Consider the following 17238-nt stretch of genomic DNA (forward strand, 5'->3'; position numbering starts at 1 on the left):
CTGTGGCAATAAAGAGACAGAACGCAAGGAATCCTGTGACAGAGTAGTGGGCAGTGAAAAGACATGCAGAAAAAGATAAGGTCGGTAAGATAATTATACTCTATTAACCTTCTTAAATATTTTGCTTTTAATAGGAGTCACAGACCAAATCTTTGCAGATAATTATATTAGAAGTTTGTGCTTTGAGTAGCTAAGGGAGAATATGTGACATTTTAGCAAGCATTATTTTACATCTATGTTCTACTTCATTACAGTTAGAATATATTTATCGTTCCTAATATTCCAAAATGTATTTAGTATTTTACATGAAATTAGATTTCTCTACATTTTGATATATGTTGGTTTTAATCAATTATTAAATTCTTTACTCCCGCCCAAAGGCTTCTTATATAACGCATTAACAGAACAATAGGATCAAGAAGAGCAATCAACTACCTCTCTGAAAAGAAATGTAAATGTATCCCAGTTAAAAGGTAAGGGGAAAAAAGTCTTCCATCAAAGCCAATTTTTTCTTTGTGGATAATTTAATTGTAACAAATAATAAAATTAATCAACATAGAATAAAAATGAAAAGGTTTGTTAGAAAGTTTAGTCCCATTTCTGGGAAAAAAAAAAAAAAAAAAAAGAAAAAAAGTCCATTCATTGGACAGGTATTAATACAATGCCCTTCTGACTTCAGATGAGCTACGCTCAGGATTAATGGTTTCTGGAATACAGACACGCTGTGGCCTCATTACCTCTTCCACTAGCAATTCAACAGCTTGGCAGGTTAATTGCAGTGTTGCTGCCTCTTCTTCTGCTGACAGGGGTAAGCACTAGGAAAAACAAACAAACACAGAGAACTCTGATACTTTCAGTTCCTAGGGTGATAATATTTACAGAAGAACTCAATGTCTGTGTAGCCCTTTCCTTAAGGAAGCTAACAGGAGACTCCTAGTTGCCTTCAAATGAAACAAAATCTACAAGCAAAGTATTTCTGAAAAATCCAACCATAATATTCCTTTAACATCAGTACTATACATGATTCAACAGAAAGAGGACAAATTATTCAATAAGAACTAGTATTTCACTTAAAGACTTGAAGTTCTCCATAACAGTTTAATCCATCTTTGGTTTAGGATATATAAAAAGTACATGAAAATCTTTATCTAAAAAGTCTAAATAAAACTCAAGACACAAGAGTCTTCCACTTTAACAAAGTCCAAATATGAAATTATTCTTGGCAGTGTAACCTTGGAACCCAGGCAGAGAAAATATCTTTTCCTTTCTGTAGCATAACTACTGTCTTTTAAATCATTATAGAGTACATTTTATCTATAAAATTTACCAGTAACCCCTCTAGAGCTTTTGATAGATTAAACACAATCTTGAGGTACTGTCATTAGAACATCTTAGCGAGAGCTGAGATCTGGGAATACATTTTAGTCTCACCAGTTTTGTCTTTGCCACTAGACTATCAATTAGCTTTTTTGATCTAAATCCCCTTATTTGCAAAGGGATGGAATTCATGCTTTCACAACCTCTTCAAACCTGTGATGAAGCAGTGCCTGGAGACCACTTACACAAATGTTCTGTTACTGATTTTTTTTAATAGGCATTATACAGAGAAAAACTTACTTTGTACTAGAAGCAATTCCACTGCAGATGTTACAGTGTGTTGGCTTTAACTTACTTCAGACAGCAAAAATACATTTGCCACTTAAAAGCTTTTTTGCCTTTTGAAATTGTTTTCTCTGCCTAATTTCTTTAACATGAATACGTAAAAATATGTCAGTATAGAACTGGGAGGCAGCTGCGCACAGAGGCATCAGTTGCTGTGAAACTATTCAAACGTGTGTCACACCATTATCATGGAATCATTTTGGTTGGAAAAGACCTTTAAGGTCATCAAGTCCCAGCGTTAACCCAGCACTGCCAAATCCACCACAATATAAGCCAATACCTTAACTGCAAAAGGTATTATAACAAAAAGTCTGAAGAATGATGGTATTACTTCAACTCCAAACTGCATACCACTAGCTTAACTGTGGAGTGATGAATCAGGCTTGTGTTTTAACAAAAAAAGCTTCAGTCTTGCAAACATTTCTTCTGGTAAGCTTACTTTCTAAAAGCCTTCTAAGAGTCTCCCCATGTAACAGTTTCCAATGCAACTACAGACACATGTTCATTTACATGAGCGAGACACAAGGGATTAAAATGAAAATACTACCTCAAGACCAGCATGTTGCTTTAACACCTGAACTATCTTCATTGTGTCCACTAGAGCAGCACAGATGCTTCTGATGGATTCTCTCTGCTCTGCGAAAACGTTTCTCATCTGCGTACACAACGTTTTGTAACGAGATTTCACCGCTGCAATTTCTTCCAAGAGAGCAACCGGATTTTCCTATGTAGAAATTAAAAGTATATTTAACTATGTAAGAAGAGAAAATTAACGTGGCCCACACAAATTAAAAATGTAGGCATTAGAGCTGCCAAAATATAACATTAAATGACCCTTTACAATAAAAAGTGTAGCTGTGAGGATGTTTCATCTATACATTTAATCTTTCATAAGCAGAAATGATAGTGTTAATAAAACAGGGTAACTCCATGGTTCCACAGCAAATACAGGAGGATGAGTTTACTGTGTTGGTGAATTTTAATGGTTTGTCTGGAATAAATTTGGGACTTCTAACTAAAAAGATTATTTTCCACTACATGTAACAATATACACTGAGACAAGGACTCATAAAATCCTTTATATGATGCCACTTATTGTTTTCTTCTTCCTATCATCTCTCCCTCAAATCTGAATTTAGTCGTTGCTCATAAGGAAGATTATCTTTGATCTCAAAGCAAGGGTGTGTTTTAGATCAGACTGGAATCTGTCTCTTACATTTAGGTGTTAACTAACTCTACTACTCATTTCTCAAAGCAGAACATGAGAGAATTTCATGATACCAAGAAATCAAAGGGGTTTTGTTGGTTTCTGAGTTCATATCAAGTTATCTTGATATACAACACAGGAAATATCTTATAACAAGAGCCTAACAACTAGATAAAAGAACAGCCACGTATATTTTAGGATTAAAGAAAATTACCCATTTATTACCACCTTCATACAAAACGCAATAAAATCTATAAATTTAATCTGAAAATACTACCTCTGGTGCCAGATCAGAAGGAAGACCTTTCAATATTTCAGACTCCAGCATGTGTCGAATATCATCCAGGTCAGATTCTGTCTTCTGGAACTAAAATATTTCAGGTCAGCCACAGTATGTTAAAAAACAAAAATTGCAGACAACCCCCAAACGTTTGCCTTTCCTGTATTTCAGGAAAGCAGAAGCCAGATGCCTCTGTTTTAAAGGCTTGTGCACTATACAAGTAAGTTTCTATTCCTTCAATCCATTCCATTAGCTAATGTCTGCCAATTATACTGACACACTTCTAGCCTACAAAATATAAAGCAATAAACTTTCAGACTTGACAAAAAGTCTCACACGTAAGAATTACATGTGCACACACACACCTCTATTAATTTTGCCCTCTTTCTAACCCAAATGTCCCAATTGTTCTCTTTGTATCTTGTCGTCAGCTCCCCAAAACACATGAAAACATTTTCATCTCCTCCTAATTTACACGCCTTTGCAATGCCAAATGTCTCAGGATGAAGTTTTTAAGTACTAGACCAAACGGGCAAGTTCTATCAATAAAAAGAATTTGATCTTCACTGAATGCAGGAGGTGTTTGATTTTTTTTTTCCCTCCTGAGATATTAACATATTTTCCAACCTTTTTTAGAGCTTTGTCTTGGCTAGCTGCTTTTCTTTTCAAACCCTAAAAGTTCTGTTAGCAAAACTGCAATAATCAGTTATTTAGACAGCAGAGGTTATGCATACGTGTTCAGGATCCGAGCATATCAACAGAGATATTATTAATTATATCAGGAATGCATTCTCTCAGATGATTATAATACATTTTATTATTCCCCAATAAACTAGATTGACAAATAGATTATAAAATTGATAACACCACACTTTTTTCCATGGGATAAACAAGCCACCAGAGAATTATCTAATCGCCTTGTAAAACAGTCTGCTGATAGCATTATTAGTCAACTAATTTTAGTCTGCAGTTTTAATATCTATTAAGGACTTCCGCTTTAAAGAAAGGCAGTTTTCCCAGTTCACAAACAACTCATGAATTTTTTAGCATCACAATTTTGTGATGTTTAGTTGTGATGATTATTGATTAGTCTCATAGAAGACTAATGATTAGTCTTACAGAAGAGACACTGATGAAAGCAAGTTAGAAATAGTTGTAATTTACTTCACTCGGTTTTCACTAGTTATCTTGCGGTTAACCCTGAAGTCATCATTACAACTCTCTTAAGGATCACAGTAGGGCTGTATTTATTGAGTGTATCCCAAAGTACTGACTGGCAGAGCTGCAGAGGCAGCTGAAGTGCCAAGTTTCAGTAGTGTCTGCATGTAGCCTCTAGTCAGAAGAAAAGGATGTTTATGTTTTAAACATCAGCCTTTAGATCCACCTTCAGGAACTGCCATTAATACCTTTGAGAATCTGGAACTTGAGATAGCCTGAAGGAATAGTGCTCGATCCAAGGTATTTTACAAGTAAAACCCCCTTTCTGATGTACTGAAAAATGTATGATTTTCCCTAAACATATGCACCTTCAGTACATTGTCAAATAATAGCTTAAGAAAAGGCAAATAAATCTAGTAAAGACCTTGAACACCTCTAACTGAAAGGGAAAGCTGTCCCTGCTATGCCCATAACTTACCATCTGCCCAACAGAAGTCCTTCCCATCTATGCCCCAAAACCCAGTTATAATAAAATGCAACAATAAACCACTTTTTATTACTATATGTATTTTTAAAGGGTCATGAGGAATTTTTTCCCTAACTGCTCAATCATTTATGTTCTCCTCCACTAGCAAACATTTTTGGGTTTTCATTTTTAGAGGCACGTACCCCCAAAAGATAATATTTTGCTTTTCTCCAACTCCTGCATTTGATTACTCTTTGGAAAAGCAGTTAATTATTTTAGGGGAAAGCAGACAATGAAGATGGGTGGCTTTCAAATTTATCCATAAGGCTCTATTCCTGACATGCTCAGTATTGGTAATTTGACATTTACAGAAAGACAGTAAGGCACTAATATCCTGATACTACTATGATTCGAGGCACTGAAAATGGAATGTGAAGCTGAATGCTTATCCATCACATGGCTGTAATTTTAACATTTGTGCTTAATGGAAACACTAACACAGTTCAGTATCACTGCTTTGTCCCGAAAGTATATTCTAAAAGAAACAATATTTATTAACAGCAATTTCAAAACATGCTTATAAGCACTGCCATAAGCAGTTTTAGGGAACATACCCCTGCAAAAACATCACCTTAATGTTGTAGGTAGGACCATACTGCACAACAATCACACAGAAATTGCACGTTTTGAAATGTAAATTTGTAATTTACTCACAGGCTTAGGAAAAAAAGTGTCAGAAACCGTGAGGTGAGACTCTGCTTTCAGATGCTTTGACAATACTATTGCACTGCTAGCTGTGAAGTACAGTAGTGCAATAAAGTCAGAGCATTCGTTAGCAGCAAGAATTCTGTACGAGTCATCAGTAGACTCAAAATATGTACCTGAAAAAACAGGTTGAGTCAGATAGTGGTTTCTGTGGATCAGGGAGAATTGGATAAGGTTAATGTTCACCAAATCCTAAGGCACACAAGAACTCACGTATTTCAGGGCATTATTATTATTCATAATCCCTCTCATGCCACTGACCGACAGGAGGGGAAAACCACCCAACAGATCTGTCAGAAACTCCATTTCAAACAGTTTGGTGCTCTTTTAACTGGAAACTACAATTCTGAGTTTATTTATTTGTTAGATTTGCCTCACAGCAAGCAAAGACTCTAAACTGCTATCAGACAGATGTTATTAAACTGCATTAGGGGGAACACTTTCTGGATACCAGAGTTTATTCTTTGCATTTGCAAGTGTTGAATCACTTTAAAATGCACTTAGACACACACTCATTTCCCAACGCTGTGGATGTACTTTACCACTGAGGTTACGAGATGGATGTCAGAGCACCATCGGGGGGGTGGGGGTGGTGGTGGTGTGCGTTTCATAAATCTCAATAAAGGTGTTTCTTTTTAACAAAACAGTAACCTTACATAAAAAGTTGGAGAACTCTTAGGGTTTCGAGGTGCAAAGATTGTTAACAACAAAACGCAAAAAAGCAGCGGGATGGAGTGGAGAGAGATGGATGGTTGCTGGCGCACACAGATCAACAACTTGAGCCAACTCCACACCTGTAACATTTCTCCAGAACACACCATAGGAAATAGGAATGCTACACAGTGTTCTTTCCTCTTTGTAGGGCACTTACTTCCAAGGAAAAACACACAGAAGAATGATGGTACTTGCAATTAAAAGACCAGTTAATGCTTCTCCATGGCAAATAACTAGAAGACACTGAGTGCAAAAAAAAAAAAAAAAAAAAAGAAAAGAAAAGAGAAGAGAAGAGAAGAGAAGAGAAGAGAAGAGAAAAGAAAAGAAAAGAAAAGAAAAGAAAAGAAAAGAAAAGAAAAGAAAAGAAAAGAAAAGAAAAGAAAAGAAAAGAAAAGAAAAGAAAAGAAAAGAAAAGAAAAGAAAAGAAAAGAAAAGAAAAGAAAAGAAAAGAAAAGAAAAGAAAAGAAAAAATAAACCCAAACCTGGCAATCCCATTCTACAGTTGTTTTGAGAACCACCTTCTGGTCTCAAACAGTGGCTTCTGACTTCTAACTATAATAATAGTAATAATGAGTAACGTAGATAGCATTGCTGGCCAATGCCCTTTTAACATTGCACTGCTTTTTGTGCATGATCACTAGTAGTACAACATAAAAAGGGCACTGGACAGACACCACTCGAAGAAAAAAGTAGGTCCACTATACCAAAACCACAGGGACATAAAGTAACTGAATTGCTCTGAATGAAGCACTCCCAGCTCATCTGATGGTTTATCCATTTGTTGTCACGTTTTACTAAATGGATGTCCACAAAATTTGTCTCAGTGCAGACTGCCGAAGTGCATACTGGAAGTCACCAGCTCAGGGTATGAAGTCCTGAGCATTAGAGGTTAATGGAATGGTTGTACACAAGGATACATTTGTCAGCAGTAACTACCATGTACTGTATTTTCAGGAGAGGCCTGACTGTGCCTGTTGAAGCTGTTGGAAAGGTCTCCAATCCCAGCTGCCTTCAAGGAACGCTTGTGCAGCACAGTCTCAGGTGCCTAAGTCCCAGTATTCTTAGTTAAAGTGTCAGTAAGTCAGCTTTACAATGTTTTGCATAATGAATCTCTGTAGACGTCATGGTTCATTCCACTCTGGTTACTGTACTTTGAGGAACAGTCTCAAATAACCATTGTTTACCTGGTGTTTTCATACACATTGTTCTTTTTAAGCTCCTACAAATTATTTTATCCCCAAACAAAAAGACTAAACCAAAGACTAAAAGAAAGCTTCCCATGACATACATGTCAAAACCTCCAGGGAAATACGAAGTGCTATTTTATCACACTTCTGTGGTGTCCTGCGTTCAGCAGCAGCAGTCATTTTTCTCCTTCTTAGTAGCTAGTGCAGTGCTATGTTTTCATTTTTTGGCCTGGGAGCAGCGCTGATAACGCCGATGTTTTCAGTTGCTGCTCAAATGTTTGGTCTGGCCAAGGACGTTCTGAGCATCACGCTCTGCCAGGGAGGAGGGGAGGCCAGGAGGAGGCAGCCAGGGCACCTGACCCCAACTGACCAAAGAGGTATCCATACCACAGCACGGCATGGCCAGGAGGTAACGGGGGGTTACCCGGAAGGGCGAGGGACTGCAGGGTTGGAGGAGGTATCGGTCGGTGCTCGGCTGGGGGGCGTGGGGCAAGTTATCTGTTGGCTGGTGCTGAGGTGTTGTATTCTCTTCCCTTGTTATTTCCTTTAGCATTATTATTATTGGTGGTAGCAGTGGTGATTTGTGTTATACCTTAGTTACTAAACTGTGCTTATCTCAACCCGTGGGAGTTGCATTCTTTTTGATTCTCCTCTCCGTCCCTCCAGGAGCAGGGGGAGGGCAAGAAGGGGGGGAGTGAGTGAACGAGGTTTGTGGTTGGGTATAAACCACGACATGTGGAGAGAGCTGACTTCACAGGAAATCCAGGAAGAAGAAACAATAAGCAGAAGGAAAAGCAAGCGACACGAAGCTGTGATGTGAGACATAGCTGCCAATGTACATATTCTGATTAAGTTAAACAATGACAAAGGGGAATATTACACTTTTGGATGAGGTTTGTATATAGCACATTAATAAGTGAAATTGTTCGAGATGTATTTAAGAAAACACACTTTTTTTGAAAACAAACCAAACTAAACCAGGTGCAAACACAACTGCCTTGTGCCACCCGCAGTTTCAGTGGAAGAAGGCAGCCAGGGATACCATCTTCCATCATCTGAATGAAGAATTAACACAAGAATCAAACAGAAAAATGTCAGACTAACGGGGTGAAATCAAAATCAGTTTGTTTTTCAAATGGATTACCCAAAGATCTGAGGTAGTTAGAAGAGGGTGAAAGACCAAGCTATAGTCTCCACACTTTTGGAAACCACTATGTGCCATCCATGTGGATAATTGACCCAAACAAGCTCTCCACCTTGAAGTAATCTGTGCAATAATCATATTGGTCTACTCATAAAGTAGATTATTAAGACAATGTCCCACTACAGTCTTCTTCCACTACTGTGTATAAAAATCCCTGCTAACTTTATGTGGGCACAAATACCTGACTATTTACATGACCTAAAATGAGAACTGCTTGAAAGTAAGACTTTCAATAACACACATAAATAAACTATAACGTTAAATAAATAAATACCAACAGCTAGCCTAGGTATCTCTAAACAGATTTCTAAATTATTCTTGCTAAACTAGGCTTTTAAATAAATAATACTAATAAAAGATATGGGGAGATCAAGTTTACACTAGGGGCAAGGCTGAGGTTTTGAATTTGAATAACTTCAGAGCTCTGACAGGAATAAGTATGTCACTGAATTAAAATACTGTCTATTATTACCACTCCACGTACTCAGTGTGATGACTGCAGTTGAGTAGCCAAAGAGGAAGAAAAAGAACCCCCACCTCCTCAAAAGTATGGCTTCTTCAAAGAAAAGGCAAGACAAGACACACCACCTTGTTTTTAAGGTGCGGTAAAGCTGAGAATTAGGCAGGACAGTATGAAATCTCTGCTCTTTCAAATAATGCAGGTATTCTGGTGTTTATTCAATTGTTACTTTTTATTTCTTAACAGAAATAGAGTCACAGAACCATTTAGGCTGGAAAAGACCTTTAAGATCATTGTGTCTTACTGTTGCAGTGACATGCAGGTCACTCCGTGAGTGACAAAGGCAGAACTAGATCATGTTTAGACAATTTGCAGCAGATTCCTTCTTTTCAGACATCAAACCCTTCCCTGCCTCGCAACTGAGCTTTAATAGTGGAGAAGTGACAATAAACTAAATATGTTTAACCACAGAGCACTGAGCTGCACAACAGTTTTGTGTATTAAGGTCTAGTGCCCATTAGGTTAAGGGATAATGCAGATACACAATATTCCCCGCCGTGTTTTCCCAGCATTCCTCCTATTATTTTCTCTTGAATATTCTGCTTTGATAACGTTACTGTGTACAGGTAACAATTAGGAACCTATTAACCTCATTTTTACTTATTTCTTAATGAGAACTTGAAACCAAGATTGCCAGAGAATAAAAGAAAAAAACAACACAAAAATCTCTATTGTGTTACACGTGCCTGTATCAAATAATGCACTTTTTTTCTCCATGAGGACGCTTGTAGTTTATCAATTAAGTCTAATCAATTAATTAAACCTATCAACTACCTAACACTGCTGCTACTACAAATGACAGAAGGAAAACTTCTGTAAGTTTCCAAGCGAAAACAAAAGGAGCACCATAGTTCGGGGAACTATGGCAGTACCAGCATTCTAGTTTATGTAAGGATTTAGGAATAGAAAATACATTATCCATTAAGGACCGGATGCATAAAACATCCCTGAAGCATTTTAACTAAAACGAGAGTGTAAATTAATTACATTATATAGAAGGAAAAACGAAGATCAAGATTTGGAGGAGGCCACAAGGAACTTGGCTGTTTAAAGGGACAGTTTTCCAGTGCCTCCCAACATGTGAAAGCACAGCAGAGTTTGCGGGTTGATTATTATTACTATAATTATTATATTTCGCTTTTCCGTGGCGGGACAGGCAGAGAGGCCGTTATCACATAAGGCAGCTCAGTCTTGCCCCCAGGGGCTGGCTCCGAGAGCACCCAAACGAAGCCCAGCGCCGGGCCGACCCTCGGGAGCGCCGGCAGGCAGGGCCGCCCGCGGCCCGCTCCCCACACGCCCCTCTCCTCAGGGCGCCGCAGCGCCCACCCGCGCCGCGGCTGCGGGGGAGGCTCCCCGGCTCCGCTCCCGCCGCCAGCCCCGCGCACCTGCCCCGCTCTACCTGCCCCGTCCTCCCGGGCGGAGGCAGAAGCGGAGCCCCACACACCGCCACCCCCGCGGGCAGCGATCCCCGCCGTAAGCCACCCCACCGCCCCGCTTCCTTCCTCCCCCCCTCCAACCGGGTGCGAATGAAACAGCCCAGCGGCCTCTCCTCCCCCGGCACCCCCGCAGGGAAAATGGTCCAGCCCAGGTGAGAGCTCCACCCTCACCCCCCGCTGGGACAAAATGGATTAGTCCGGCGGCGCTCAGCTCCACACCGCCCCCCCCCCTCCCAACCCCGCCGCGACGGGGACGTGAAGCAACCGGGGCTGGCCCGGCCGCGCCCGCCGCGGCGAGCGGCGAAAGGTGAACGGTGAACGGCGAACGCGCCCGGGACTGCGCTGACCCCGCCCCCTCCAGGTGAGCGGGAAATGGCCAGGCCCTGCCCCCGCGCCGAGGGGGTGAATGGAGCGGCACAATCAAGCCCCGCCCCGCTCGGGGAGCGGAACGGACCGGCCCGGCCGAACTCGCCTGACCCGGGCGGCCCGCGGCGGGCTTCCCGGCGGGGGCTCCGCTCAGGGCCCGCATGGGGCGCGGGCGCGGCCGGGGGCAGAGCGGAGGGCGGCCGCGCTGCCCTCGTGCCTCCGGCCGCGCCCTCGCTCCGCTTTCCCCCCTCCATGGGGCGGCAGCCCGGGCCCTCCCGAGGCGCTCCCGCCGCCGCCCCGCCGGCCCGGCCGCCCCTGAGCCCGGCCGCCGCCCGGACTCACCATGGTCTCGAGCGTGGTCACCACCGCCTCCATGTTGAATAGTTGACATTCCTCAGGCGGCGGCGGGGAGATCCCCACCCCCCGCTCCTCAGGATGGGAGAGCCGTCGGCCCCCATTGGGCAGCTGTCACTCGCCGCTCGTCTGTCATTGGCTAGCCGCTGACAGAACGCTCTCGCCATTGGGTCGGGAGGAATGTAAACCCTCTCCGAGGTACGGGGTTGCTCATTGGTTGGTAGAAAAACTTCAGCTACTGATTGGCTAGGTGGGGGAGCACGGCGAGACATTATTGGTCCAGAATTAAATCTAGCAGCGGATGGCTGGAGTGGGAGGTGCAGCTCCGCAATTGGCGGAAAGTGGAGCGGTCGATTAGCCGCCGTCCGGTTGTGGCGGGGTGGGGCAACACGGGTCCGAGGAGGGAACCGGAGTTCCCCCGCCTTGCACCCCGTTAGCCTTTCCATCCGAGCGGTGTCCCGCAGCTGATTGGCGGAACTCCAAGCCTTTACCCAATGATAGGTCGGGTCTTGCCGCTCCCGTCGAGCCCGGGCTCGCATCAGTCCGGCGGCCAATCAGCGAGCTGCTAGCACGGGCCGCGGGAGACGGGACGGCAGAGAGGGGCGCTCCCATTGGCTGGGCTCTGCGCGGGTTGCGGTTTGAATCGGCGGCGCCGAGCGGGAGGTGAGCGGTGGCGGGTCAGAGGGGGCGCGGGGCGGGGGGGCGATATGGCGGCCCCGGGCACCCGTGAGGCAGCCCGGGCTCGGTGTGTGAGGAACCGGCCGCTTCTCGGTGCGGGCCCCGCGCAGGAGGGGGGGCGGCCGGGTCAGGCACCGGGTCAGGTAACGGGTCAGGTAACGGGTCAGGCACCGCCCGGAGCCCGTGTGCGGGTTCTTCACGGCTTTTGCCAGCGTTCTCCAGAAACGCTGTTTCCGCAAAACGCCGTGTTTGTCACCTCGGGTAAAGCAGAGCTGTCTGCAGAACGCCGCAGAAAATGGGACTTTGCATTGTTCACGCCCTTTCCTCCTGTGCAAATGTATCCTTATGGATCATAGGAGCTTAAGGATACATTTTCCATCAGCTGTATATGATGCTTCTAGGAAGACAACTGTGAATAAATCCTGAGTGGATTTTCTGCGCTGTGGCTCATGTTCTTGCCTCCTTGGTGTAGCTCTGTGCCCGTGTGAAAGCTCCAGTACACTCATTGTAAACGTGTCTTTTTAAACAGTAATGGCCAAGTATAAGAAACGCAGACGAAAACACAGAGCTCGAGCAGAGTTTCTACAGCAAGAAAAAGGAGACGCTGCGAACTCCCAGGGCTCAGGTTGTTCTCCATGGTAGGAGGCTCGGCTTGAGCTTTTTAACTCAATTTTGGGTCCACTGTTTGGTCCCTGTGTGGAATTGACATAATAAATTGTATCTGAAGCTTGTCTGTGTCCTGGCATGGGTGCTGTGGAATTGTTTCACAGACTCACAGGGTGGTTTGGGTTGGAAGGGGCCTTAAAGCTCATCCAGCTCCAACCCCTGCCACGGGCAGGGACCCCTTCCACTGGAGCAGCTTGCTCCAAGCCCCTGTGTCCAACCTGGCCTTGAGCACTGCCAGGGATGGGGCAGCCACAGCTTCTCTGGGCACCCTGTGCCAGCGCCTCAGCACCCTCACAGGGAAGAGCTTCTGCCTAAGAGCTCATCTCAGTCTCCCCTCTGGCAGGTTAAAGCCATTCCCCTTGGCCTGTCCCTACAGGCCCTTGTCTAAACACCTCTCCAGTTTTTTTGAAGGCCCCCTTAAGATATTGGGAGACAGATATCTTTTGTATATCTTCTGGTACTCTATCATAAACTTTTATAAGCAGGAAAAGCAATTTGGGTAAAAATATACTGTAAATATGACACCCCCCTTTATCAAAATGCATTTTGATCTTTCCTGGTTTCTGTGGTCATGTTTGCTCTGTTGTCACCTGCTGTTGCTGGTACTTGTAATTTCCAGATGATTGGTCACATTTAGCTTCTTTTAAAAGGCTGAAATGAGAAATATAATTATGGCCTCATTCTGAAACGCTCTGTTCCAGGTCAGCAAGTGATCTTCCTTTGAACACATCATCTGTCCCAAGCCATCTGTCCTCACTCTGGTCACTAGCCTTGCCCAGTGTGAAAAACATGGTAAAACCCTTCACAACAACAGTGTCATTTTTGTACTGTTGGTGCCAGAACACGGTTGCACAGGTATGTTTTCTACTTGTCTACTTTTGACAGCGTGTGAGGCTGTTCTTAGCGCTCGGGTATAGGATATGCAGTCAGATTGGAGAACTAAGCTGTAAATTTAGTTATGTCTATTGAAGCATCTAAAGCATAGTTAGTGCTTACTATTGAAGGAATAAATACGAGAACAGTGTCAAGGCAGCTGTGGACATTAAATGCATACGTGCAATTGTGGTTTTTTACTGGAATATTAGGAGGATTTGCAGTGACAGGGTACAGTCTTTCACAGCAGAAATGATTGTATGAGCTTTTCAGGTCATGTGAATTAGAGTTCAGAATTTCTAGATGAAATTCATTCTTTTTTTGAGAGACAGTTACTCCCTGTGCCCCTGCCAAGGAACTATTTGGTGAAATTTTGTATCTTTGTGTTGCACCTTTCTGTTGACTGCAGTAAGATTAGTGATGGAACTTCCAGTAATAATCATAGCCCTGTATCTGGAGACATAACTTGATTGTGAAAATGCTAATCTGGTTTCTTTTTGTGCTTAGAGTTTTAAGGTGGTTAAAGACACCGTATTTCCATCACAAATCTACTTAAGGGAGCTAGATACATTCAGAGAGCAGCTGAAAAAGTTGGAAACTGAATTTTCCAGACTACAAGAAGCACTCAAGGTCAGTCTCATTCCTGGTGGGGCAGGGTAACATTTGCATAACACATAAGGCACTGTGGTCAGTGCCAATAAACCCAGATCTGAAGAGCTTTTCTTTGGGCATTCTCTGCATTCAGCATTACCTCATAGCTAGAGGGAAGTGGTTTGTTGGTGAGCCTTGCAAGAGGCTTTCTATGTCTTTCTTAGGAATTTTGCTGTCTAAAATGCCATCTACTTCTGCCAGTGGATTTAATATTCTCTTATTTATTTGTTTTCAGATGAATGGAACCACAGCCTCGTCTGCAGAAAACTCTCTTTGTCAAAGGTGTAATAAACACGTTGTGGGTGCTCCTGTACCAATTCAGATGGGCCTGCCATCACCAGTATCCAGGCCTTCTGCAATACAGCTGCAGCCTGCATTTGCACCCCCTCCACCTCTTCCTCCTCCACCTCTTCCTCCTCCACCACCACCACCTCCACTGCCCCCACCAAAACTGCCTCCAGCACCTCTCCGCCTCAAAAGGGCCAATGGCTCCAAAGCAGCTCTGGTAGGGGGTGAGAAGGTTCCTCTGTTTATTTAGGGTTTTTTTTCTCGGGGCGGGTTCCTCGGACCTGGTTCCATCAGGAATGTGCATCTTTGTGAACCTTCAGTCACTTGCCAATCCTAATTTCCATTCCAACCACCTTTGTACTCAGATGACACCAGTGAAAAAAGATGGGCCAATGCAGATCACCCTCAGAGACCTCCTGAATGTTAAACTGAGGAAGGCAGATGGCAGAAGCAGGATGGACAAGGTAAACTGAGGGACATGTGGTTAAACAGACAATGGTGTATCCAGGCAAACTCCACCTCGAACCAGGGTATTTCCTGCCTGTCTTAGTCCCTCATAGAACTTTCTCAAGTTATTAATTCTTCTCTTTGAAACCTCAGGGATCTGCTTTAAGTGATCATTCTGATCCTACACCCAGCACTTGAAGTGAAGAAACTAAGTGACTCCAGACTCGCCTGCCATGCAGGGCAGTTCTGGTTTTATCTTAAGAGCATGTAGCATCATGTCTGTATGTTATTAACAGATTAGGGGCTTTTGTTTGCCCAGCTGAAATTTTGTTTGCAACAGTCTGGGGGGTCTTAAATATTTTTAGCTAAGACACGCTCAAATTTTGATGACTGAAAAAAGTGTAACAGCAATAAACCCCAGGTTGGACAGAGCCTTGGGTGATGTGGTCACCCATCCCTGAGGCATCCCTGCCCATGGCAGGGGAGGTGGAACTAGGTGAAAAAAAGGTCCTTTCCAACTCTAATCATTTTATGATTCTGTGGAATCTTTCAGAGTATAAATATTAAATAGATTTAAGGTCAGTGAAACACTTGGAAGTTTCATTTTACTATGTCTTTTCTCCCTTCAGGCAGAATCACCAGTGAGGACACGCAGGGCCTTAATTACAGTCTCAGATTTACAGAGTGTTAGTTTGAGACCTAAAACCAAGCCATCTGCTCACATTACAAACTCCTTAATGTAAGATAGTTTCTTCTTTTCTTTAGATTTTTTTTTATGTTCTAAACACTGATTAACACTGTTCAGAGAATGGAAAACATTTTAACAATTTGTTTTGTTCTGCTAGTACCCCTCCTAAAAATCACTTAGATCTTCGAAAACATCTGAAGAAAGTCAATATCCAGAGGTAAGTTCCTTCCGATTCTCTTGTTTTGTCTCTCTGGAGAGAAAAAAACAACAGAGAACTAATCATAGTTCCTCCTATTTCTGATCTTTTCAGGAGTCCTGGAGGCACTCCACTAAATGGCAAAGAAAACACAGAATGTGGGTCTGGGTTGACACCACTAATGACACAGGCACTACGGCGCAAATTTCAGGCAAGTCGCGGCGTCTCTCTTTTGGGAATGATAAACTGACTTTAAAATCCACAGAATTCCATGCTGATTTACTCTGCAGCCCAGCACCACTGGTGTGTATTACACACACTGCAGTATCTCTATAATTCCCATCCAAAAGTGCTCCTTAACACAACCAAGGGTGCTCATTTTAACGGTAAGGAAATGGCAGAATGGGTATGCCTTTGCCTGTTCCAGCAGGTTATTTGGCAATACCAAGAGGAAAAATCGAGAGGTTTTTTGATGGCCGTTCCAGCTCCTCAATACCATCTCTAACTTTATAGTTTCAGTTTGCAAGAGAACAAAGTCTGAGGGTTAATGTCCTTTATTTTAAGGATTTGCCATGTCTGGTTCCTTTTATGGTATCATTTAAGAATTGTGGAGTAGTTTGTCTCAGTCATAATTAGGACTGAGTTTGGATGTTCCACAGCTGACCACGTCCTTATTTTGACAGATGGCACATCCACAGAGCCCCTCACCTGCCCGGCTGAGTGCTGCAAACAGCTTTGACGAATAGAAGTAGTTTTTGGAACACTGCGTTTGTCACCTCTGGTTAGGAAGCCCCTCGAATGCTGTTTTTCTCTTGCTCAGACTTATATATTTGCAAGTAAATCTTGTGTGTACAAGAACGGGACTTTATAAACCTCGTTTGGCAGATTTCTGCTTTTTAAAGGCAATGTCTTTCTAACATGTTTTGGTTTGGTTGCATCTTAACGGAGAAAAAATTAACAAACTTCCTGAGTCTCTTGATACCTGAGGCGGGGACTGTTCGTGTGCCCAGCACCAGTGCTGTTTGTGATATAAGTATGTGCATGTGTAGCGTATTAAGGCACGGACTGCAGCTATGGTGCAACCAGAGACCTTTATTGCGTGAGCATACAGGCTTTTATAGCAGTCTGTGTAGAGGCTGGTTCCATCTGTATTTTCCATCACGAAACAATGCTCCTTCTCCACACGCTTCACTATGCGCTTCTCCAGCTAATGGCCTTACTGGTCACATTCTGTTGCATTTCCCCCTTCTTTGTTAAGCTTTGCAGAGCTAGCACAGTATGTGTTTGTGTAAGCATTACTCGATTTATGCTTTGATTTATAAGTCGTTGGATACAAGAAAACAAACATGGTAGACATAATAATCAATAACGCTATAAGCCCTATCACAACAAAGCCAGCTATATGTCTAAGCCAAGAACCAAAGTTTCCCAG

The 17238-nt window shown here is 43.0% G+C and overlaps 2 protein-coding genes and 1 long non-coding RNA gene across 4 annotated transcripts in view; 2 read left to right on the forward strand and 1 right to left on the reverse strand.

Annotated features, from left to right (window-relative positions):
* The window catches only part of LOC136021788 (uncharacterized), an 18178-nt gene extending 17383 nt beyond the window's left edge, over positions 1 to 795 (forward strand). The window contains exons 4-5 of the long non-coding RNA XR_010615886.1: positions 381 to 473; positions 680 to 795. This is a non-coding gene — a long non-coding RNA (uncharacterized LOC136021788). The remainder of the gene's footprint in view (positions 1 to 380; positions 474 to 679) is intronic.
* SKA2 (spindle and kinetochore associated complex subunit 2) overlaps positions 1 to 11415 on the reverse strand; it is a 14026-nt gene extending 2611 nt beyond the window's left edge. Inside the window, exons 1-4 of the mRNA XM_065694359.1 lie at positions 11308 to 11415; positions 3147 to 3236; positions 2210 to 2386; positions 738 to 815 (exon numbers count right to left, since the gene is read on the reverse strand). Coding sequence (XP_065550431.1) covers positions 738 to 815; positions 2210 to 2386; positions 3147 to 3236; positions 11308 to 11340 — 378 coding nt within the window. The 5' untranslated portion in view covers positions 11341 to 11415. The remainder of the gene's footprint in view (positions 1 to 737; positions 816 to 2209; positions 2387 to 3146; positions 3237 to 11307) is intronic.
* PRR11 (proline rich 11) lies at positions 10832 to 16772 on the forward strand. 2 transcript variants are annotated; one of them, XM_065694355.1, is made up of 10 exons: positions 10832 to 10960; positions 12527 to 12635; positions 13365 to 13518; positions 14044 to 14166; positions 14423 to 14692; positions 14841 to 14939; positions 15552 to 15661; positions 15768 to 15827; positions 15921 to 16017; positions 16490 to 16772. In XM_065694355.1, the coding sequence occupies exons 2-10, from the start codon at positions 12529 to 12531 to the stop codon at positions 16550 to 16552; spliced, it is 1083 nt and encodes a 360-aa protein (XP_065550427.1). In that variant the 5' UTR covers positions 10832 to 10960; positions 12527 to 12528; the 3' UTR covers positions 16553 to 16772. The 2 variants fall into 2 exon arrangements, with proteins under 2 accessions (XP_065550427.1, XP_065550428.1); XM_065694356.1 differs by lacking the exon at positions 10832 to 10960 and adding an exon at positions 11900 to 11982.
* The last annotated feature ends 466 nt before the right edge of the window (positions 16773 to 17238 follow it).

Source organism: Lathamus discolor, chromosome 14 (assembly GCF_037157495.1).
Source record: "Lathamus discolor isolate bLatDis1 chromosome 14, bLatDis1.hap1, whole genome shotgun sequence".
Taxonomy (NCBI): Eukaryota; Metazoa; Chordata; class Aves; order Psittaciformes; family Psittacidae; genus Lathamus; species Lathamus discolor.

Excerpts from the sequence above, each read along its gene's own strand:
- PRR11 (XM_065694355.1), top strand. The coding sequence starts at position 12,529 with ATGGCCAAGTATAAGAAACGCAGACGAAAACACAGAGCTCGAGCAGAG. Across the intron at positions 12,636-13,364 it reads GGCTCAGGTTGTTCTCCATG|GTCAGCAAGTGATCTTCCTT; the intron begins GTAGGAGGCTCG and ends GCTCTGTTCCAG. Across the intron at positions 16,018-16,489 it reads CACTACGGCGCAAATTTCAG|ATGGCACATCCACAGAGCCC; the intron begins GCAAGTCGCGGC and ends TTATTTTGACAG.